The 25292-nt window shown below is 40.5% G+C and overlaps 2 protein-coding genes across 3 annotated transcripts in view; both read right to left on the bottom strand.

Moving 5' to 3' along the window:
• The window catches only part of LOC104587239 (MYB-like transcription factor EOBII), a 58649-nt gene extending 39970 nt beyond the window's left edge, over positions 1-18679 (bottom strand). The window contains exon 1 of the mRNA XM_088903191.1: positions 18617-18679. Coding sequence (XP_088759317.1) covers positions 18617-18642 — 26 coding nt within the window. The 5' untranslated portion in view covers positions 18643-18679. The remainder of the gene's footprint in view (positions 1-18616) is intronic.
• On the bottom strand, positions 905-14491 carry LOC104591162 (ADP-ribosylation factor 2). Of its 2 annotated transcripts, none has more exons than XM_088903186.1 (7): positions 14311-14491; positions 13357-13514; positions 9806-9876; positions 9450-9569; positions 1806-1924; positions 1615-1696; positions 905-1242 (listed from the first exon to the last, which is right to left on the bottom strand). In XM_088903186.1, exons 2-7 carry the CDS (start codon positions 13502-13504, stop codon positions 1237-1239), a joined length of 546 nt encoding a protein of 181 aa, XP_088759312.1. In that variant the 5' UTR covers positions 13505-13514; positions 14311-14491; the 3' UTR covers positions 905-1236. The 2 variants fall into 2 exon arrangements, with proteins under 2 accessions (XP_088759312.1, XP_088759313.1); XM_088903187.1 differs by having other exon boundaries at positions 13357-13525; positions 14311-14443.
• Positions 18680-25292: the final 6613 nt, after the last annotated feature.

Genomic DNA, 25292 nt, shown 5'->3' with positions numbered 1-25292 from the left:
TTCTGTTCTAAAGAAATCATATCATTAAACAAAATGGCATTATAAAAGCCTAGAAGGTGGTTGGTTTTGACTTTTGAGGTTTTCATCGTAAATGTCTCAACCATTTCAGATGATTCATATTATTGGAAAACTTCAATTCCTGAACGCAAGCCACTTTGTGCTAAAATTTGACCCATTTGATCCATACCCCCAATGCGTAGTTAAGGAGGCGTATGATGGTAACGAGTAACGCCAGTAGCCGAAAGAAATAAATAAAAAGAATAGCAGAGAACTTGGTTACTAAAAAATAAAGAATAGCAGAGAACTCGGCGTCCTCCACAGCTGAATCCTCAACCATTGGCCCCGTTTTACAACGTGAATTGTATTTCTTGTTTTCCGTCCTAAAAATAAATAAAAAAAAACCATCTTATATGAAAACAGATTGTTTTTTCAAAACAGAAAATACAAAAAACATGTTCTTAATTGTATGTGTTAGATGTTTTCAAAACTAAAACTAATAACATGTTCTTTGAATCTAGTTCCAAAAACATGTTTTCATCTGATTATTTAACATCATGTTCCATTAATCCTATAATCTGTATACTAAAAATTTTAAAATTTTGTTTTTGTTTTAAAAGATAATATTTTTTGTTTTTTTGCTGACATGGCATTTCCAAAAACAAATAAAAAAGACATTCATGTTAACACCTCCTTGATTTGTAAATGTTTTTTTGTAAACTGGACTGAGCCTGCACCTCTACTGACCAACAGGCCACATGCCCACAGCATTGGCTATATGCAAGTACTCTAAATCCCCATATGCAACGGTTAATACCCATTCCATAAAATGGCAAAGATGAACAATTTCAATCCATGAGTATCGCCCCAGTTGAATTGCACAATTTTTGCGCACCGCACGTATCAATACTTTAAACCATGGCTATAAGCCTATTATAAATGCTATTCAGTTAAAAATATATGGCAAGAGCACAACAGTTCTTTTTCTTTTGGTTGCAGCTAACAGGATTAGCTAAAGTACATGAAAACCCAAGGCCAAAAAACCTTGTAAAAAGTATATCCAATCATCCATCCACCTATTACAACATCGTCACCAAGAAGTCGTAAAGAGATATTAAGTCATCACCACAACCACAAGCCGACTTATCGCAGGAGGAACACCAAAAAAAACAAAAGAAAACTAGATAATATTTATGACTGAATCCATAAAACCCTTCCAACGATCCATAATCCTATATTTCAGGCCTGTAAATGAGAGAACAAAATAGACGTACAAATGAGTTACACATAACTAAAAACTGGGGAATGGAGTCAAAACAGGTTAAGAGCTCAAAAACCTGAACGTATGTCCTCAACTTAGTAAAACAATCATCAATTTTGCCTCCAATAGTACAAACTTAAAGCTCAGTTTGGAAGGAGTACAAATACAAATACGTAGAGTGCAAAACTTTATATTTTGTATTATTTGTATGTATTTGTACTGTACATATTTGTATTTCTACTCCTTCCAAACTGAGCCTAGATGAAATTCCTTGGCAGCCGTTCTCAACTTCTAATCCTATTGTTTGATTATTACTCTTTACTAAACTAGGCAAGAAATTTTGTTCATACACTCACCTTGTTAGCGATGTTGTTGGAAAGCCAATCCAACCCCTCATAAAGGCCCTCACCTGAGGTTGCACAAGTGCTCTGGATGTACCTGAAAAAAAAAAACGCCCAACAATATTAACCCAGCTGCAGGATTTTTTTAAAAGAGAATTACCAAATTCAATATAAAACTACTGCAGAAAATGAATGGAGAAATTTACCAGTGGCGTTGGCGGAGAGAGTGAAGTCCAAGTTTATCAGTTATCTCTGCAGCATTCATTGCATTTGGCAAATCTTGTTTGTTAGCAAATACGAGCAAGACAGCTTCTCGCAACTCATCCTGAAAGAAGATATTTGAGTCAGTCCATTTTTTCAAGTCTTTTCTACATCAATCCCTTTGGTCCATCCTACACAACCAACAGGCTTGAGGAGAAATGCGAGAATGTATCACTATAGAAGCTATGCAACAAAAGAAAGGCTTTGGCAGAGAAACAAACAGTAAACCAGAAGATGATGATGCTAGAAACTCAACTCAGCACCATATATAAAGTCTAAGTTGCTATTGCATTGACATCACTGTCAACCACATTTTACTAGAGACCAACTTACCATTCTTGCATTTACTGAAGTTTACACTGCATAGCTTCTTATCAGTGCCATAGAATTCTTGTCTGAAGGATCTAATATAATTAGTATAGTGTCAGATCAAGAGGGGGAAGGGGATTTGAAATATGAAAATTGACCAGAATTGTCCCGGATAACTTGGACCACCCATGCCCCAATAATAAATGAATAGTTACTTATTTATTTATTTTACAAAATTAAGTAAATTATTATCCATAGATTTTTATTTATTTAATTTACTAAATTATTCAATTAGTTAATAATTTATTTTACTAACAAATTATTTCTCTTTCTCCCCGAGCCTAATAATTTAGGGCTATCAATAGGTTAGGTCTGCGTTGGGCAGGGGTGGAGCTAAATCTAAATGGGATTAGGGGGGGTAATTTAGGGCTATCAATAGGTTAGGTCTGGGTTGGGCAGGAGCAGAGCTAGGAATTTTTTATGAGGGGTGCCAAAATCTAAGTGAATTGGAGTAGGGGAAATAAATATGGGGGAGCAACTATTGGGGTGGGGAGTGGGAAAATATACATGAAGAGTGGGGATTTGTTGGACCGTAGGCAAGGTTCTAAATATCGATACGCCGGTAGGGGCATATCGGGCAATATCGATAGTGTTTTCTTTATTTTCTTTTATTTTTTTTTCAAAACCGGTTCAGGGGGCGGTTTAAGGCTCCTCCACCCCCTGAATCGGTCAGAACCCCGATACACCCTCTGTACAGGCATATTGGGGAGCTCCCGAAATGATACGTATCGGCCGATACATGTCGATACTTTGAACCTTGGCCATAGGGGGCCATGGTTCCTTGGGGTCCCCTATCTCCGCCCCGGGGTTAGGATTAAACCTATTCATGGCCCACGCTAGGCTTGGACTTTATATCAACGGAACATATTCAGGCCTGTGAATAAACCCTAGTTGTTTCTAGGTCAAAGTAGAGAAGAAGAAAGAAGAAAGAAAAGAGAAAGAAGAAGAAGGAGAGGAGAAGAGTGTTCGGCCAGACTATAGAGAGGATGTACAAAAAGTACCTCTCCTAGCCGACCCATTTGACTTTTATTCATGAAATACTTGAGTTACAAGAAAGACAATTTTGTCCCTCATAGAAGATGGGACACATAACTTAAATCAGATACAATAGACATTTCACTTTCAATAAGATACACTAGAATGACCAAAATACCCCTGACTCGAGCATTCTAACACTCCCCCTCAAGCTAGAGAGTATATATCATATAGTCCCAGCTTGTTACAGATGTAATCTATTCTTCCCTGAGACAATCCTTTTGTGAAGATATCTATCTGCCACTAATTTCCTGAGCTCACATGAGATGTAGTTATTACCCCACTTATCACTTTCTCTCTCACAAAGTGACAATCCACCTCAATATGTTTAGTTCTTTTATGGAAGACAAGATTGGATGAAATGTGAACAGCAGCTTGGTTATCACAGTATAGTTTCATGGGTTTGTCAATTGAGAAACCCATTTCCTGTAGTAGGTTCTTCAGCCATACTAGTTCACATGTGGTATGGGCCATAGCCCTGTACTCTGCTTCCGCACTACTTCTTGCCACCACTATTTGCTTCTTGCTCTTTCAAGCTAAAAGATTGCCACCCAGGAAGGTACAATACCCTGTGGTTGACCTCCTGTCTGATATAGAGCCAGCCCAATCAGCATCTATGTACCCTACTATCTCAAGAGGTGCTCCTTTTTTGTATAACAAACCACGACCTGGAGCACCCTTTAGGTACCTAACAATTCTCAGAACAGCTTCTCAGTGAGGAACCCGAGGATGTTACATAAACTGACTCACCACACTCATAGCAAAAGATATATCTGGTCGGGTAATGGTCAGGTAGTTCAACTTTCCCACCAACCTTCTGTATCTTCCAGGATCATCAAACTCTTCACCTGCATCCACACTTAACTTGGCATTGAGGTCCATAGGAGTCTCTGCTGGTTTAGCACCTAACAACCATGTTTCTTCAAGTAAATCAAGAACATATTTCCTCTGATATAGGTTGATCCCCTGTTTTGACCTCGCAATTTCTATTCCTAAGAAATACTTTAGCTTCCCCAGATCTTTCGTATTGAAGTGGTCTTGTAAGAATTTTTTTAGCCTGTCAATTCCATTGCTGTCACTTCTAGTTATGACAATATCATCCACATACACGACTAGCAAGATGTTTCCATCTTTCGAGTTATAGCTAAACACGGAATGATCAACCTGACACTGTTTCATCCCAAAAGCCTTCACCACTTCACTGAACCTGCTGAACCATGCACAAGGATATTGTTTCAGTCCATAGATTGCCTTTTTGAGCCTGCACACCTTACCAGTCCCCCCCCCTGAGCAACAAACCCTGGTGGTTGCTCCATATACACCTCCTCAACAAGATCACCATGTAGAAAGGCATTTTTGATGTCAAGTTGTAGGAGAGACCAATCATACATACTAGCCAATGAGATCAACACCCGAACTGAACCAATTTTAGCCACAGGAGAGAATGTCTCCATATAGTCCACACCATATAACTGAGAACAGCCCTTGGCCACTAACCGTGCCTTCAATCGTTCCACACTGCCATCAGGAAGATGCATCACTGTATAGACCCATTTACACCCAACAGTGTGCTTACCAGGAGGAAGGGTGGTGAGTTCCCACGTATGATTATGTTGTAGAGCAGAGAGTTCTTCTTCCATGGCTTGCCGCCACCCTGGAGAGGCAAGGGCTTCATGTACAGTCTTGGGAATGGGGACCGATGAGAGTAATGATATAAACTTGCAATGGGAAGCAGAAAGGTGAACAGTGGAAACATAGTCTGAAATGGGATAAGAAGTACAAGTACGTTTACCTTTCCACAAAGCTATAGGGAGATGAAGATCTGAGGGAGAAGGGGCAGTAGCAGGATCTGCCGACGGGTGGTGAAGTGGAGTCGAAGCACTTCTGCGAGTATACACTTGAGTAATTGGCGGCCTCTCTGTAGTAACCGGCATATGATGTGCATCTGCAGTAGGAGTGGGAACTACGGGAAGGGGGTCAACAACTGGAACAGGAAGAGGAACCACAGAGGGAGAAGAAGAGACCCCGGCATTAGAGAAAAAAGGAACTGATTCAAAGAATGTGACATCAGGGCACACAAAAGGGCACACAAACGATTTATGAAGCTTAGGGTTATAACACTTGTACCCTTTCTAAGTCCTTGAGTAGCCAAGAAAAATACACTTGGTAACCCGAACATCTAGCTTGTCTACTCCAGGCCCCAAGTGCTGAACAAAACAAACACAGCCAAAGACTCTTGGGGTGAGAGGAAAGGGAGACAAAGTGGAGAACAACACGGAGAAAGGGGATTGACTTCCAAGGATTGACATGGGCATCCGATTTATCAAAAAACTGGATGTAAGAACAGCATCACTCCAAAAGTGCTTTGGGACATGCATATTGATCATCAAGGATCGAGCAATTTCAAGAAGATGTCTATTTTTCGTTCAGCTACACCGTTTTGTTGTGGGGTGTAGGCACAAGAAGTTTGATGAATTATTCCATGATGTTCTAGGTATTGCTGAAATGATGAGGAGATGTATTCTTTGGCATTATCGGAGAAAAGTATTTTCATATGAACACCAAACTAAGTGCGTATTTCAGCATGAAATTTCTGAAAAATAGAGAACAATTCACTACGGTCTTTCATAAGATAGATCCATGTCATCCTTGAAAAATCATCAACAAAGATTACAAAATACTTAAACCCATTGTATGACACCACTTTAACTGGACCCCATACATCAGAATGAACTAAAACAAAAGGACTTGAGACACGACTATCAATTCTTGGACTAAATGAGACTCGATGATGTTTTCCCAACTGACATGACTCACAATTTAATGATGAAAGATGACTCAATGAAGGAACTAGCAGCTTCAAAGCCTTGAGAGAGGGATGACCAAGTCTGCAGTGCCATTGGAGAGGAGTAAGAGTCGACTGAAAATCCACTGGAGGGCCACCACCATCAAGGTAATACAAACAACCGGCTTCATGCCCTCCACCAATCTTCGTCCCCGTCTTGAGATCCTGAAACACACAAGAAGAAGGATAGAAAGTTACAGAACAATTAAGGGACTTGGTTAATCTACTAACAGACATAAGGTTAAAAGGGAACTTAGGAACATATAAAACATATGCTTAAGACAATGAGGAGAGATCAACATCACCAACACCACAAATAAGAGATGTACAACCATTAGCAAGTGTAACTGTCTGAGATGTGGAGGTGCGAGAAAGGGAAGAAAATACATCAAGAGTCCCAGACATATGGTTCGAGGCGCCAGAATCAATGATCCAGGGTGAGGCTTTGGAAGCTAAACAAGTCATACCTGAATGGGCAAGTGTTGTTGTGTTTGGCTGAGTTGTTTGAAGGAACTGCTCATATATTGCCCGTGGTACACTCACCATTTCCGGCCCGGAAGCACAAGTGGGTGTGGAGGGGGTTGGTGCAGTTTGCTGGCTTTCAGCAATTGTGCTACTACTCTTAGATGTAACATGGTTAGCCCAAGTGTTGGGTGGACCACGCAAATCATAGCAGAAATTAACTGTGTGCACCTCTAAGCCACAATGTGTACATTTTCTCTGAGCATTACCCCTTCCTTTTCCACGGCCTCCCCCTGACTCACGGCCTCCAGTCCGGCCACTGGCCCGATTAAACATGTGCCCACCACGGTTGCTTGGAGGGCCACTGCTGCCACCACCACTTCTACTTCCACGACTATTCCCTTTAGCCACTACCAAACCAGATCTATCAAAGAAGGAAGATTGTTCCACTGGCTCAATGGATGTCCTCTTAAGACGGGCAAAAACTTCTTTAAGTGAGGGGAGAGCTGATCCCCCCAATATTTGTGCTCTGACAGGCTCATACTCAGCCTTCAAGCCCACAAGAAACCTAGTCACATCAAGCTGTTCACATTGCTGTTGTTGGACCTGAACATCTGATGTGAGAGGGTGATACACATTTAGCTCATTGCCGATGTTTCTCAAACTTGCATAATACTCTTCTAAGCTTTGACTTCCTTGCTTCAAATTAAAGTACTCTTGGTATAACTGATATACCCTAGTTGTATTGTCTTGTCCAGAGTACAACTTTTTAGCATGATCCCAGATCTCTTTGGTTGTATCTAGGAACATGAAGTTCACACTAATCTTTGGTTCCATGCTGTTCCAAAGCCATGTCATTATTTGTGCATCATCTTGTTCCCAATCACTAAACCCAGGAGAATCAGAGGAAGGTTTCTCCTCCCTCACATGTTTTACTTTCCTCTTGGCCTTCAAGAACACCTCCACAGATTTTGCCCATGGTACATAGTTCTCACCATTCAACTTGATGGATGTCATTTGAACACTTAGATAATCTGAAGAGAGCATGATGCCTGTTTTGTTGTCATTTCCAATTACAGTTGAAGCCATCTCAATTATGTCTCCTCTGAATATACATCACAATCTCACACTTGTCACAAGACTTATCTCACTTACAATACCACCAACCCACTTTCTTCAACTGCACATTACACACTACACTCTAAAGCTGAAATCATTCAGTCAACACATCAAACACTTGGACTACACACTGCATGACCATTTACCACCAACACACCACTACTGAAATTACTCAGTCATTTCATCGAACACTTGTTCTGCAAACTGCAGAACTGATTACACACAAGGTCTAGGGGTTCACTTTTAAGCATTTAAAAACAAAGATATGTCAGCCACCACAACACAATCAACACCACACCACTGCTGTCGTGGACATCAGCAGTCTACCACTCTTCTTTCAGCACACATGTAAGCAAGAAAACACACAAAAAAAAAATGACTGATATGTGTATCAGTTTCACACAGCACCACAACAACTAACTTTCGAAACACAAAAAAAAAATCAGCATTCACAGTCCATTTCTGAACACACGACAACAATGTCCATACCTATATACGACCAGCCCTCTTCGTACACTGAATAGAGGGTCTAGTATACCACTTCAACGACCACCACAGCACCGGCCAGAGGCATTCTCACCTCTGGGCCCTCAAAACGACAACTCCTTTTCAGCCCTTTATCGAGTCTTCAATCAGATCTGCTGTAGGATGATGAAACCTACTATGAAGCTGGCAGCGAACCCAGGAAGAAGACAGCAGCAAGAAAACGAACACCAGACCTTAATGCTCTGATACCATGTGAATAAACCCTAGTTGTTTCTAGGTCAAAATAGAGAAGAAGAAAGAAAAAAGAAAAGAGAAAGAAGAAGGAGAGGAGAAGAGTGTTCGGCCAAACTAGAAGAGAGGATGTACAAAAAGTACCTCTCCTAGCCGACCCACTTGACTTTTATTCATGAAAAACTTGAGTTACAAGAAAGACAATTTTGTCCCTCATAGAAGATGGGACACATAACTTAAACTCAGATACAATAGACATTTCACTTTCAATAAGATACACCAGAATGACCAAAATACCCCTGACTCGAGCATTCTAACAAGGCCCAAGGCTGAGCATGACCAGACCATCGGGCTTAGATCTTAAGCCCAAGCTCAACCCCCATATAAAGCCCAAAGCCTAGCCAAGAAATTGAGAAAAAAAAGATATGTATTCTTTATTTAACAACAAAATTGATTTACTTATATTAAGTTGACTTCAAAATTGAAAATTTTATTTATTTATTTATTTATTTATTTATTTATTTATTGTTTATTTTACTAAATTAAATATACTATTATCCATAAATTTCTATTTATTTTAAATAAATCCTTTTTCCTAAAAACTATTAATTAAAAATTTTACCTTTTGCAAATTCATTTTTCATATACAATAATTTAGCTTTTGCGAGCCCCTCCGCTTGTATGGCCAAGAAGACAAAATCAAGCAGACGACATAAATAAAACAAAATGAAGAAATATAACTGAATTAAGAGAAATTTCGATTATAGAAGAGGCTGCAAATTCATATTGATAGTTTTTATTTTTAATTATCAGTAATTCATTTTTACAAATATGCTTTTTATGGCTAGGTGAATGGGCCATAAAATGGGAGTAACCCTCTCCCAAATCCAAAAATCCCCTAACCCTTATGAAAGCAGGATTCAATCCCAGGTCTCCATTACAACCAGCCAGAAACCTTATCAATAAGCTAACTAGCACCTTCCTCTTCTATAAATATGTCATGCGCACAAATATAACACCAATTATTAAAATCATAACATACCTCATTCAGCATCCTGTGTAACTCATCCCTTGCCTCAACAACTCGATCTCTATCATTACTATCCACCACAAAAATAAGACCCTGAGTGTTTTGGAAGTAGTGTCTCCACAGAGGACGAATCTATACAAGAAGCATTAGAATGTTAATTAGTTAGATTGACACCACACTTCAGCCATAGGCTCTCTCCAGTGATAAAAGGCCATATACATATTTGGAGCTGACCAATTAACAGAAACATAAGAAAAAGAAAACAAAGAAAGGAGGAAATGGAAAGAGCTTATGTGGGAAGGAAGCAAAAGCCATAAATACAATTAGTTCCTGCATATGACTTTAAAACAAAGAACAGAAGCTCTTACCTTGTCCTGGCCACCAACATCCCATACGGTGAAGCTAATGTTCTTGTATTCCACTGTCTCCACATTGAATCCTGCAAAAGATATCAGATTGTATTACTAAAATGACCGGCAATTACATTCTAACCGAAATAGAGAAGAGATCAAAATATATAATACATTGAGGAAAAGACAGGAGACACTTGCAAGATATCAAAATTCGCGTAATAAAAAACAACAAGAGCAATAAATCTACCTTTTACACCTACAATTTTTTTTTGAACCTTATACATCTCCGAGTATATCAAAAACACATAGTATGACCATGAATTGATTGATGTACAAAGAGCTCAACAACGTCAAAAGTTGTAGGTCTGTAAATCTTGGGCTGACAAGCAAGATGACTCGGGTTTGAGTCTGGGAGAGGCCACTTTGTGCCAAAAAAAAAGGTCATGAAACATCCAATAGATATCATCAAGAAGAGAGCATAAGCTACTAATTATACTAGGTTTGTTGTCATGAAATGAGAAGTTCTGCATGGATCATCTTGTCCGATTTAAACAGCAATATGCAACATGTCCCCAAAATTTGGGGGGAGGGGGGATATGGTTCATTTTTCTATTTCCTTTGACAGCAACAATCAGTGAATTTTATTAAAATGGAAAGAAATCCCCTACATTCAAAAGGTTTTGGAATGAAGGGAGAAGTACAAACACAGTCAAGTGCTGACATATAAGAAGCCCTATTAAGTAGCTAATTTTTTGTTACCCTTGATCTTGCTAAAGAGTCAGCAAGCTGTTGGAAGATCAGGGTGTCCACTCCAGCAGATCTTAACCCAATTTTAAATCCTAAGCCTTTTGGCATAGTGGTAGCTTTCAGATTAAAAGGTTTTAGTCTATTCTGATCCTATTGGTTGATGAGACTCCACTTGTGCAAAGATGATGTCATTATCACAGGGTCTTAGGTTGATCGGCAGCTGTTGTTCCTGAGTAGGTGAAGGAAGAGGAAGACATATGTAGCCACAGATTTGTTGACTGATGGTGTTCAGGGTTCTGAAACCCCATCAGAGAGGGTATTGGTTGATGAGACTCCACTTGTGCAAAGATGATGTCATTATCACAGGGTCTTAGGTTGATCGGCAGCTGTTGTTCCTGAGAAGGTGAAGGAAGAGGAAGACGTATGTAGCCATAGATTTGTTGACTGATGGTGTTCAGGGTTCTAAAACCCCATCAGAGAGGGTAGAGGAATGACATCTGGCTGAACATCTTGTTCAGATGGATACAGAAGTCAGTAAATTCTCTTTTTTTTTTTGATGAATAATAATAAGTTTATTGATTCATAAGCAGAGTGACTTCATACATCATCCCAACGAGAGGCACGAGCTGCAGCCCCTCCTTGAAACTTACAAGTAAACTAGGAAAGAAAAACAAGAATCACAACTGAGCCCAAAATAATTCTTCCCTATTTACCCCTTGCTTAACTAACACATCTGACAAGGTATTTGCTGATCTCCCCACCCACTGTACAGTGACCAACATATTCCTTGTCAACCAACTAAATTTCTTCATTTCATTCTTGTATCGCCACATAGCGTCTTCAGAATTTTTTAACCAACCCACCACCACTTTGGAATCCCCCTCGATTATTAGATGTTGTACCCCCAGCTGGTTTGCAAATTGGACCCCTTATACAGCAGCTAAAAGTTCTGCCCTGGTGGAATTCCCAATTCCCAAAGGACCTGAGTAGAGCAACAAAATCTATCCCTTCTCATTTCTCAAAGCACCCCCCACTCCGGATAATCCTGGATTACCTATGTTGCTTCCGTCAAAGTTCAACTTAATTGAGCCTTCAGGTGGAGGAGACCAGCTTGTAATTGATTTGGCCTTTAAAGATGAATACCTTGCTACTGCTAACCAATTTCTCCAAATGTCATTAAAGGAGAATTGATGAAAGATTTCCAAGGTCTCCAGCCAATGTATTGCCCTGTTTAACACACAATCTTTCAAATCTTGGTTGTTCCTTTCCTTATCTTGAAAAATTCTGAGATTCCTTTCCTCCCAAAGAGTCCAAGTCAAGGCAACACGAGCACATCTCCACATAATTCTCCCTATTTTTGTAGGCCAATAAAAGGTAGAATGGTTGAAGAGCATGTGAACTTCTGCTGGTAGACTCCAACTACCCCCAAACAACAAAAGTAGCCAAGCCCAAAGGTCTACAGAAAAGGGACAAGATACTAATAAATGGTAACAATCCTCACCGTGAGCTCTACAGAGGATACACCAATTAGGAGAAATACAGAGAAAAGGTCTTCTCTTTTGTAGGTTGTCTAAAGTGTTTACTTTCCCATGAAAAACTTCCCAACAAAAAGCCATAATTTTTGGGGGCACTGGCTTACACCAAATTTCTTTTGACGGAAAGGGTTGGTGAGTAGGAAGTTGAGAGATGGACTTGAAAAAAGAAGCACAAGTGAAGGTTCCATTGGGTCTAGGAGTCCAAACCTTCTTATCTGGCTTGAAGGGATCCAAACAAGCCTGATTGAGACACCCAAGCAACAAAGAAAGAGACTCAATTTCAGCATCCCCAAGTCCTCTACGAAACCCAAAACCCCAAGTAAGATCTAAGGGTGTTCCCAAAGGTGAGACAAATTTTGAGACCACCTCTTTTTTGTACAAAGAAATAGAAAAAAGCGAAGGGAATAAATCCTTTAACGGTGAGTCTCCTACCCAAATATCCTCCCAAAAAAGGTTAGACAATTTTACTATTTTCAGTTCATCTACTAATAATATTTCACTTAATCTTATGTAAAAAACAAAAAACAAATGGATACATGGCGAAAGCAAAAATGGAAAAAAAAAAAAAAACTTACCAGTCTTTTTATGCAAATTAATTAGCACCCTTGGCATCATAGCAACATCCATAGCTCTATGTGTCAAAATTTCTCTTTTACCATTGCAAGCAAGATAACATAAATAGCTCTATGTGTCAAAATTTCCATCGTATAGCCTCTGGGCCTTAAACAAATGGAGGGCTCTTGAAGGCTTCCCGCCCATATTGCTTCAAGTAAATCTGAATTAAGAGACGGTAACAGTTTCTTCTTTTGTTTCCCCTTTTTGGTAGCTTTTTGATAATAAGATAAACATGTCAAGATCCATGCACCAAAAAGCAGTTGAATCCAGACAATAAAATGACATCATAATGATGATTTGCATGCAACAACTGATACCAGATCCAAGGAATTTAATTCATCGTTACTTTCACCATTGTTTCACTTGCTTCTTTTAAGATCCAACATCTACATTATATAGAGAGAGCGGAAGTGATTAACGTGGAAGATACTTTTAGACTATTAACAGACAGATCTGTAGAAACATTGACGAATCCACATTCCACACTGCAATTCAAGATTTGCAACAAAATTATGCACAATTTAGTGCATGCATAAAAGTCATTTAGAAGTTAGGAATCATATTGACAAATAGAAGAGTCGTTTGGGACCAATAGAAAGGCACCATTTTAAAGAAAACTTAAAGAAATGGAAATTTTGAATTGGGTTAAATCCTACATTGAGTACTTACCAATGGTAGGAATCGTTGTGACAATCTCACCAAGCTTGAGCTTGTACAATATCGTAGTCTTACCAGCAGCATCAAGCCCAACCATCAGAATGCGCATCTCCTTCTTGGCAAAAAGCCGACTGAAGAGCTTCGTGAAAGTTAGCCCCATCCTCCTTGAGCTATGACGTCCCTCCACGGTTGAGACAAGAAAACAAAAATGAAATCAGGCAATGAGAAAACCAAAATGGGAACCAAAGCGATGCACCGCCACAACATTATCAGAACCATCAGCTTTCTCAAAGAATCAAACCACATGATTCCAATAATAATTGAAAAGAAATCAAAACTGGCTAATTGCAATATTCTGAAGAGGAATTTGGAATATGAGAACATCCGAATCCAATAAACGATAAATCCTCAAAACCTTGGCTAAAAAGTCATCAAATACATCTTATAAATCTCAAATAAAGCCCAAATGATCAACCGAAACAGAATTTTGGGTAAAAATGCTGTTCATTCGAACGGATCTAAATCTAAGAGAACGATCCCGTATAAAGGAGAACAGGCAAAGCCCTAAGCCATCTCCATACATGATATAAAGGACCTCACTGGGCTCACTTGAGAATTCAGATCCTATTCTGACGTTGTTTGGTGAAGAAAAAACGACATGACCAATTACATCTATTAGATCCAAAAGATCTCTAAATAATAAGGGAAAAGCTCCCCCTATCAACTCAATACAACAAAATCCAAGCCTTCGGCTGCACAAAAGCACATTAGAATCCCTGAATCTACCTCCAGAAAAACTCAAATCGGAACAGAGATCATTCGAATCCTTGATTGGTTGATATGCTTTAAGGCATGCATGAAGGACTCAAAACAAATTCAAATAGCTAGTAGATCTGTCACTTAAGCTTAAGAAATCAAACAGAAAGAAGAAGCCTTCTGCCATCAAAATAAGCAACGACGATATACCTTCCGAAAGCTTCACAGATGCACCGACTTCGCGAGGGCGAGGGCGAGGGCGAGGGAGAAGGCTCACAACAGCGCGCAGAATGGGAGAGACTCAGAAAATGAGGAATGTGGATATAAAAAGAAATATTCCAGTGGGAAAAAATAAAAAGGAGAAGAGCAAATAGGAAAAGGACGAAGGATCGTTGTACTAAAATATCCATTCACTTTGATTTAAATAACGAGAATGTCCCCGCCATCGCCATGTGCAATGGAAGTTAGAAATGCTTGATCATGCGCCACTGCTTCGCGCGGGAAGCAAAATCTCGTCTTTGATGATGAGTGAGATAAAGATTAAACTAGAACTGTCAGATTGGAATTTTTCTCTCACTGTCTTTCCATGTTTCATCTCGATTTAGAGATCGGATCTGTTTCTCACACCTGGCGACTCACATGCACATCCTACCATCCTATCATGCATTGGGAACATCTCCCGTACTTATAAATGAATATTATTCCCAATGAACGGTGGGTGTGCCCATGAGGCACCCATTTATGAGAAGGTGAGGAGGGGCTCCTCACAAATGGGCGCCTCATAGGCACATTCACCGTGCATGGGGAACATCTTCTGTGAATAATAACCATTAAGTATGGGAAGTGTTCCCAATGCATGATAGGATGTGTGTGTGAGGCGCCAGGTGTGAGGAGCATATTCGGTCTTGTGTTTTGTTTTTATGGATGTTTTGTGATAAAAATTTATTAAAACACACTTATGTCATCAATTCAGCATTTTAGCCCATCGTAGTGATATAGATACTCACAAAAGTTGTTCTTGATTTATGTGCATGTATAGTTGGAGAAACTTATTTTAACGCTATCCTCAACAATGATGTGTTTGGTTCCGTTTATGTTTATTGAATAAACGTTTGTACTTTATTTGCTGGTAAAACTGAGAAATGCAATAATTAAAACTGTTTATGACAATTACGCGCCACAAGCTCCACATCAGCATAATAGTGAAAAAACGCATAGTCATTTGTGGAAACTTTAAAAAATAACTTCCACAAAACATTTATCATGCACAAAAACCAAAGTTGACTTTTTTCATTTCCGATACATACAGAAGAGCAAGAGAGAGAAAATGCTGAAGTGGTGCATATGTGGCACCATCAATAAACGTTTACTAAATAAACATAAACGGAACCAAACACCCTTAACGTTTATTCACTGTTCTGATGATGTGGCACTAATGGCACCTAGTGGTGCTATTTGTCATAAATAATTGATATTATTATTATTTTTTAGTTTTGAAGACAAATCAAGTACAACTATCTAGTTAATAAACCGAAGCTCTACTAAATATATACTTAAAATGACTAGAATAGCAGTGGAATCTTTAAGGGCCCGTTTGGGAGGGTTTCTGCATTGAAGATGAGATGTTAATTGAACCGTGGTTGTGTTTCAGACAAAGCTATATGAAGTAGCTTAGAGTAGCTTCGGTCTATAGATTACGGTCTGTTTCTTATGTTTGGAACGTCCATAATAGATTTTTCGGATATTCTCTCCTAAACAGGTACTAAGTAGTGGATTCTTGACTCTTGAAATCTTGGCATAAGTGTAGCAGATCCGGCCCAGTCTTCTATCCCGATCCGATCAGGTCCTTGGCAGTCATGTTTGGGATGTGCGGCCGTAGACCATGTCGGAAGCTGTGTGCGCAGTAGATCGGATCTCCAAATAATTTGCACCGACCGTGACGTCTTATATATATATAAAATAGAAATATAATTAAAATCTATTTTTTAAATAATTTTTTACCTTTGTTTCTTGTTTTATTATCTCTTCATCGGTTGAAGATTTAAAAAACAATAATAATGTCAACAAATGTTAATATGATATGAATTTAGACCACACAATTCCAGTTAATAATAATGACAACAAATGTTTTAGAGGCGCTTGATTGAGAATTAGAGGTGGATTATAATGCGCCTCTAAATTGAACTTTTAGATACACATACGACTGCCTCTATTATACTGACGCTAAAAATCTTATATAAAAGAAGTTAAAAGTACCTTTAAAAGTTGGGTTTAGAGGCGCATCTGAACGCCTCCAAAAGATTTTGCAATAATTTGAAGTGACTCTAAAAGAAATAAGAAATTTTAGAGGCACATAATCACACTCATGCATTATACTATAAAAAGGAAATAAGAAATTAGCATTAGTCTGTGGGTGGCAACCAATTTTGGTCTTTCGTCCCTTTAATTCCTTTCCCAGGCTTTCATTTTATGTATGTTCTTTGATTTTCTTCTTTCATGTTAACCGAGAAACAGAGTGGGATGCATCAGGAACTTTTATGATTTGATTCTCCAAATATTTTCTTAACTGTAGTATTACAACCCATATATGACTAGTAACCAACATACATAAAGGAAGTGCTCAGATAATATAGATATGAACACAGATCATATTATAGAAGTTTATACGTTTAATCGCTATTGAGTAATTGCATATCCCAGAGATCGTCCATGATCCATAAGTTGTCATTGCATTCAGCAAGAAATGGAGCAGAAAGAGGTTTGGGGTTTCCTATATTTGTTGGAGAATATGATTCAATTGATCCACTTGTGCTACCATAGGGAGCTCACCCTTATGTAGTCTGATACCTAAGAACAACTAGGTGACACTCGGAACCACTTTGGCAACAATTTGCCTTTGCTAAGTTGATGGTGTCCCACTAGGCGTAGCCTGGCACAGGCGCGACCTAGTGGCGTAGCCCTGGCACGAGCTGGCAACCTGGCCCTGGTGCGACCTGGCCCTGGCACGAGCTGGCAGCCTGGCCCTGGCACGAGCTGGCAGCTTGGCCCAGGCACGACCTGGTGGCCTGTTCCAGGCACCGACCTGGTAGCCTGACACAAGCGCCAACCTGATAACCTCAAGGAGCTCACCACCATACCCCACATTTTACAGGATTGTGACTTGTAACGGTTATATTAGCTCACCCACTCCCCAATCAAGCGAAAATGGGCAACCTTACCAGTTGGTGGCTTTATCCCTACCTAACACGAAAACAGGTCCCATCACAGCAGGAATCCAGGAACTGCTCTATCTAACCCACGATGACTCCAGTATATAAAGACCTCACCCCCTAGGGGCAAAGTGATGCGAAGATGTTGAAAGAAGAGGTGGTAACCCCTGCTCTCTAGCTCTCTCATTCTCTAATATCATTCTTCAAGCTATCTTTACTAAGTGCTAACTTAGCCATCGGAGTGACCTCGCCGGGTAAACACCCTGGTCCTCTGACATCTGGTTCCTTGCAGGCCTCTAAAAGAACAACAAAGCTCAAGGTAGTTCACCACTAGGTAGCTCACCACCAGGCAGCTCGGCACCAGGCAGCTCGCCACTAGGTAGCTCGCCACATGTAACTCGCCACCAGGGAGCTCCACTTCATCCTTTGAGTCACAAGCCACTTGGGAGTAGACTAGATGATGAAGTACTTAACAAAAAATTGATACATCACAAAAAATTGATACGTGACAGAAACCGTTACATCAACCTCCAAGCCTTATTAGATGTTACTTCCATGGCTCCTTCTCACCACATGGCCATGGTTGCATCTAGAAACTGGAAATTAAAGTGTTCCTGCGACACTGCTTCAAGAATCTAATTCAGCCTACCCTGTACTTCATTACTATATTTAGTAAACAAAAAGACTCAACATTTGCACTTACGATAATTATCAATAAGAATTTGAGATAAATAAATAAATGCATAATGTATTTATTTGTCTGACCCATAAACAATTTGAGAAAAACGAAATTATACGAACAAAGACCTGAATTCATATGCTTTCTTTCGATATAAAAGAGGGCTAAGCATAACAGTAAAGTAAACCAACCAGTGATGGGTTTTTACCTAAGGCTCAGTTTGGAAAGAGTAAACACGGTTTTGCACAATTGCACTGTGCATATGTTTGTATTGTTTCCGGACTGAGCCTAAACAAAAATATCAGTGGTGGGTTTGTAGTACAAAATTAAAAAAAAAAAAACAAATATCCATGCTTCTTTCATACATAAAAGCAACAAGGGAAAAAAACGACGATGAAATTGCAAAAAAAAAAAAAATACTTATGTGTTCACGTAATTTTACTACGTAGAAGCTCACCTGTTTCCCCACCTGGTGTGCAGTTCCATGATCAAGAGCTGTTCTTCGGCTGTAATATTACCCCTTCGAACATCAGGCCTCAGGTAGTTAACACAACTTGGTGGTGGGCATGCAGCGATTAAATTAATTTATGTGTGTGTGTGGGCGTCGATGTTGTTGGAAACAGATTACCTGCCGATCGTGCTAGCGAGTTCCATACACCTTCGCCGTGGTTAGCGATGTAATTGATCAGAATCAAGTCTTCCTCCATGGTCCATGGCCCTTTTCTCATTTCTGCTTCTTCGGAGCTGTTAGCCTTCTTATCCATTTCTCTGTAGAATACTAGAATAGAGACAGATAGATAAAGGGGAGGAGAGAGAGAGAGAGGATGCTATGAAAAAGAAGGCATATGTGGGTTTTATAAACAAGCTCTAAAATGGGTGTGACTCAACATTTGGGTTTAATCAAATTTAGACAAAGCAAGTTTTAGAAACCGGACCGGACATAAAACCGGTCAGGCAACTGGTTTTGGGTTAAATGATCCAATTGTACGGTTTGAATGAACGACTTATTCTGATTTTAAAAAATAAAAATATTTAAAATAATAAATGGTCAAAATTCATTGTCTGATTCAATAGTTTGACCAATTTTCAAAACCATGAGACAAAATTAAAGCCTAACCTCAATAACGAAGTTCATGATAAAAGTCATAATCCAAGGTGGTGATTTGATGACATCATCATTTTTCATATTATCATCGGGAGATGTTCCCAATGCACAGCCGAGCTGATTTAAACTAAAAAACAACCGACAAAAAGACAAAAGTTTGGCCAAAAGAAAAAGTACAGACTACTCTGATGGTATTGGTATGAAAGAATGATTTTATTTCTTAAAACAAAAAAACAATTGCCACATCTTCAAAATCATATCTACAGGAACACGAAAAAGGAAAGAAGAATTACAGGAGATGATGAGAAAAGAAAAAAAAGCGATTGATGCATGCATTTACTGATTTTGGATGTACAGTTCGCCGGTTCGGTAGCTGCTAAGGCTGCGTTTGGTTGGATTGCAATCTTATTTGCACTATACAAATGTATGGGAGATTGAGAGTGCAAATGAAAAATAATGTAAATTCTGATTTAATTTTGTTTTGGATTTTATTTCATTTTGTTTCACATTTTTTACTTCATTTTACTGCAATCAAACAAAATAAGGTAAATTTTGGAACAAAAATAAATCAGAATTTGCAGCATCTATATCATCTGCAATATCATAACTTTGCATTAGTGTAAATTTATTTACACAACAACTAAATACAACCTAAATAAGTATATAAAAGAATTTCAATTGCATTGGGCTCTGGTTAGGGTTTTGGTCTTATAAATCCATTTTTTGTGCTAAGTACCTCGTCATTTGGTCTGAGCTGGGGGTAGATTAGGTGTCGAGTTAACTGGGCCGAGTTGGGCAAGTTAAGTGTCGAACTGATTGGGCCGAGCTAGGTAGGTTAGGTGATGAGTTGACTGGGCCGAGCTAGGCAGGTTAGGTGACGAGCTGACCAGTGTGCCTAGCTGCCTTTTAGGTGCAGAGCTGACCAGAGTGCCGAGCTGCCTATTAGGTGACGAGCTGACTAGAGGGCCGAGCTACCTATTAGGTGCCGAGATGACCAGAGTGTCGAGCTGCCTATTAGGTAACGAGATGACCAGAGTGTCGAGCTGCCTATTAGGTAACGAGCTGACCAGAGTGTCGAGCTGCCTATTATGTGACGAGCTGACCAGAGAGTTGAGCTACCTGGTGGCAAGATGGATTGATTGTTGAGCTTCGTAGTTCTTTAGAGACCTGCAAGGAATCAATGTTAGAGGACCTAAAGTGGCTAACCCGGCGAGGTCACTTCGATGCTTAAATCAATACTTTCATAGTAGACTGCGGGCTAAAAATCACAAAATATGAGAGCTAGAATATGCTTACTTGCCCCCCCCATGCCATTGGGGTTGGTGCCTTTATATAGGCATTGTTTGGCGCGGGCTTCACGCACCGTATCCGAGATTTCTAAGAAGTCGTCTTAGTGGTCCAAGATTCTCTAAGGTAACCGCCATGCACATTGACCACCCTTCGGATCGTTCGACACGTGGGCCAACTTCCAAGGATCACGCAAGGGCCAGGCCGCCAGGTTGCGCCAATGCCAGGCTGCCAGGTCACGCCTGTACCAGGTTGCCAGTTCGCGCCAAGGCCAGACCGCCAGATCGCACCAGAATCAGGCCGCCAGGTCGCACCTGTACCATGTGTCACAATATCATTGGAGGGCCAAATCCACCCTCATCATTATCCATTGAAAATTTAACAAAATTCATAGCCCTAATTCCTAGATGTACTTTAAATGGGTCCCTCTAGATGCTTTAATATTAATTGAATATTTTGGTTTGCCTAATTGAAATCCAAAGTCCGGCAACATACAATAAATGTATACCTCCTGAAAATATCTACTAATGATGCAAACTTTTTTTTCCAATCAAACTATGTTCCTTTTAACTTTTTAACAACATACAATAAATGTTTTTGGTATGATTGTCGTTTCAACCGTCATTTTGGAGCATGGACACTAATTTGATGATTCTAGAAAAAGTCTCTCACATATGCATTTTTAAGATATGACTATTTCAATTATAAATAACCTCAAATACTAATTACATGTCCATTTATATTGATTAACCCTAAACATTAACAGTAATGATACTAAACGCAACATAAATAATGATGCAAACTTCACGGCTCAGTTTGCTTGCATTGCATCGGTGTAAAAGCATGGACGTGCAAATATGCTAGGTGTAAATTCTGCTTTACTTTTGCTTGAGATATGACAAGTCAAATTTGTTTGTGAGAAATAAAATGTTGTCAATGAAGGTCAGAAAAGAGTAATTTGCATGGGAATACCTAGGAAGCAAAAGTAAACCATATTTGTATGGAAATAGTCTTGAGATAGTCTGAACCCAGCCCAATTATATACATGTATATATGCATATACAGACACATTTATATACATGCATGTATATATGCATAATTTTTTTTGTTATAAAACATATATATATATATATATATATATATATATACACATACATATATAGTGATTTTTAGTATGGCCTACTTGATAAACCCGAGTGCATCAAATTTGAGTGCTAGCTGCTAGTTGGGCTTAGGTTGGATAGTTCAAGATTGACTTCAAACTTGGGCCAGGGTTGGGCTTTAGGCCCAATTCTTAGGGTTGGGCTTGGGTGAATTAAAACTTGGCCAAAATCTTGCCCGACTTTCTCCCCTATCTCTAAGTTCCCTTGCCATTTGGGCCCATTAAAGTAATCCTTAGTTGTGAGCCGTGGATTGGACCAGATGGTTGGAATATCAGGACCAGAAATTGTTAACCAAAACATCTTTCAGGTTGCCTAGTTGTTAGAAATGTTGAATTTGTATACTTACCTCAAATACATGAATCACACCTACTTATCGATTGGGTGATCTTATATATATATATATATATTTGGGGTAAATTTTCAAGATCATTGTGTTTCAAGGCGCTTTGCCCTGTTATTTTCGCCATTAATTAAACCCTTTTCTAGGTTTTAAATTGGAATTTTAAAACAATTATACATTTTTAATAATAAAATATATATTTATACATACTTACACAAAAGATTTGATGGAATGACACAGTCTGACCTATTTGACTTAAATGGTCAAACAAAATCAGATCTTAAAAACCTAGAATTAACACTCAGCCCATTTAACCACCAGTGCACTACAAAACAAACGAAGACCAAGTGATTATTTCTACGTCAGGAGTCAGGACCAAGCTACAGCTCCACCTAAGTTGGTCCTCCCTCCAAGCCCACAGTTCATAGGAAAGAGGGTCCCCTCTTTCAAAGTCTCATAGATAATATATATGAAATTAACCAGTCAGTAGAGAGAAGGCCGGCCACATTTAATTACTTTCCCAATTTCAGTGTTATTTCTTTGTTTACTAATTACTACAAAATTTAGGTCCGCCTTACCTGAACCCTGCCCGAAAGTGCCAATTTCAGTGGTCTGGTTTTGGGCAAATATCTATTGGGCTGAAAACGATCCAAGTACCATTCCAAATCCACTCTATCTTAACCGCGATTAATTGAACTCTGGCCCATTAATCCAAGTGTTTTATTCTTGGTAGTTCACCAAACCATTGTCATTTGTGTTTTCTCTCCAATGAGTATATGCCACCTCTCGCTGTTCCCGAGTTCTGCACTGTGCATAAATAGAATTTGCGAGTTCACATCTCCGCCCCACAATGCCCTACTGCTCTTTTCACTGCGCCATCAAGTGCCAACCACCATGCCTACAGCCGCCACTCCAGCGTCCAAGTGTGTGTCATGGGTGGGCTATGCATGTACTTTTGTATGGGGGATTGTCAATGGCATTATTGTAATACTGCAGTATGCATTTTCACCTTTTTGATGTTTCTTATTGTCACTCCCCCAAAAGCTGAACGTACTCTTTGAGGGGAGGTAGGTAGTCGAGTGAGTCATGAGCATGTAAAGGTTAAGCATGAGATCCCCTCGACACTGAACTGTGTGCTTATGCTTGCCATCCATTAATGCAATACAAGTAGCATTTTTCTAATTCGTGTGCCATCTTTGTTGCATTTTCTTGTGTTGTTACTTGTTTCTTAGGCTTACTCGTCGCATTCAAGTGCCGCACGGGGTCCCAACGACTACCCCCGTGACAGTTGGTATCAGAGCAGGAGCTCCTACACACACTCTGGACCTTGTCCCCGTCCCTACATCAACACAATGAAGAGCAACCGTGGCATTGCCGATGACACACCACATGGGCGGCTTCAAGCCCATGACACTGATGAAGCTCCACTTGACGAACCTACCAAGACACAAGCCCCAAAGGGCCGTACAACTAAAGCTAGCAAGCACGACAAATCAGTCTACCAACTAGCTACCGTGGACATGCGCCTCCTACGTTGCGAGGTGACAGTGGGAGAAACCCGAGATCGGATTGATGAACTCCACCTCAACCTAGAGACGGTTGAGAATGCAGTGGTGGAACTAGAAGGACGTTTCAATGGCGCCTTCAGAGACATGCACACCACCATACAGAATTCGAGAGTTGGGCCTTCCCAAAGCAGCCTACAGTGCTTGCTAGACAGATTTCAAGCGCAATTGGATGAGATGAGAGATGAGATGACTCTCCTAAAAAGGGCAGTGGCCAACACACCTAGCACTCCCTCCACCCTAGCTTCCATGAACATCAAGATCCAAGAGCCATCACCTTACTCGGGTGCTCGGGATGCTAGGGAGCTTGACAACTTCTTGTGGCAATTGGAGCAATATTTCTCCGCCACTGGCATCATTGACAACCAAACTCAGGTACGTACAACTGCTATGTATTTGACTGATATCGCAATGTTTTGGTGGCGTAGGTGTTGCCAAGACATTGAACGTGGAACCCGCACCATCGACACCTGGGTTGGATTCAAGCGTGAGATCAAGCGGCAGTTCTACCCAGAAAATGTGGAGTACCTGGCGCGCCGAAGAATGAAGAATCTTAGACATCAAGAATCACTACATGACTATGTCAAGGAGTTTTCGGCCTTGACGCTGGAGATCACTGACATGTCAAACAATGATCTTCTGTTCAATTTTATGGACTGTCTCAAGCCATGAGCCGAGCTCGAACTCCAGCGACGCGGGGTTGAGGACCTTGCCACCGCCATGGCCGTAGCTGAGCAGCTTGTTGATTTGAGAACACCTAAGGAAGATGTGCAAAAACCATCCAGCCCACGTACCATGAGTTTGAGTGGGGGAGATCAACAATCAACCTCTACGAAGAAGAAGCCAGTGCCTGCGGACAAGCCCTACAATTACCAACACGGGAAGAAGCCACAAGGAGGCCCAAGCTATCAGGGCCACCAATCCACTAGGAGACCTCCTCCTGCGCCTTGTTACCTTTGCAACGGGAAGCATTGGACGAGTGACTGTCCAACCCGAAAGAAAATAACTGCCCTCATCGCCAAACTCAGCGACAGTGAAGAGAGCGATGAGGAGGAACCCACAGCGGCGCCAAGAGTAGGCGCCCTCCAACTCATCAACGCCATGGTCAAGAAAGAGGCCACATCCAAGCGGCCCACCAAAGCCCACAAGGGGCTGAGTTATGCAGACATCACCCTCGGCGGGAGGCCGACCCAAGCCTTGGTGGACACTGGGGCCACCCACAACTTCATTTCACTTGCGGAGGCAAAGCGACTCGGCTTGACCACCACCAAACAAACTAGGTGGGTCAAGGCTGTCAACTCCGGGGCCAAAGCAGTAGAGGGCACGGCTCGTGGAGTAGAACTCCGAGTTGGACCATGGAAAGGACCCATCAATCTATCTGTGGTTCCCTTGGATGTTTTTCAGGTTGTTCTTGGAGTGGAGTTCCTCATTCAGGCGGAAGCAGCACTTATGCCACATATCAACAGTTTGCTTATCCTGGACGAACACTCCCCTTGCATGGTTTTTGTCTCATCAGCCTTGCAGATACTTGGGAAGCAGCTTTCAGCATTGCAGTTGTACCAAGAAACCAACAACCGTGAAGACAACACTGCGTCAACAAGGAAGAACCCCTGTCAAGTACCTCACATCGACACTGAAACTGGTTGGGAAGTCGTCACCAGGGAGAAGTCACCCCCAAGACAGTTCTGTTTCCAGCGCCAACGCCAATGCCAATGCCCAAGTCAGCATCAGCATCAGCTTCAACACCAACCACATCAGCAGGAGTCGACTTCGAAGCAGAAGCCGCAAACGCCCGCAATTGGTGGGCCCAACAGAAGAAGACCCAAGGCCGTGTCAAACCTTGC

Source organism: Nelumbo nucifera, chromosome 4, assembly GCF_055504915.1.
Source record: "Nelumbo nucifera cultivar China Antique chromosome 4, China Antique-T2T, whole genome shotgun sequence".
Classification (NCBI taxonomy): Eukaryota; Viridiplantae; Streptophyta; class Magnoliopsida; order Proteales; family Nelumbonaceae; genus Nelumbo; species Nelumbo nucifera.
Note: the sequence above shows the minus strand (reverse complement) of the source record. Positions and strands in the feature narration are given on the sequence as shown.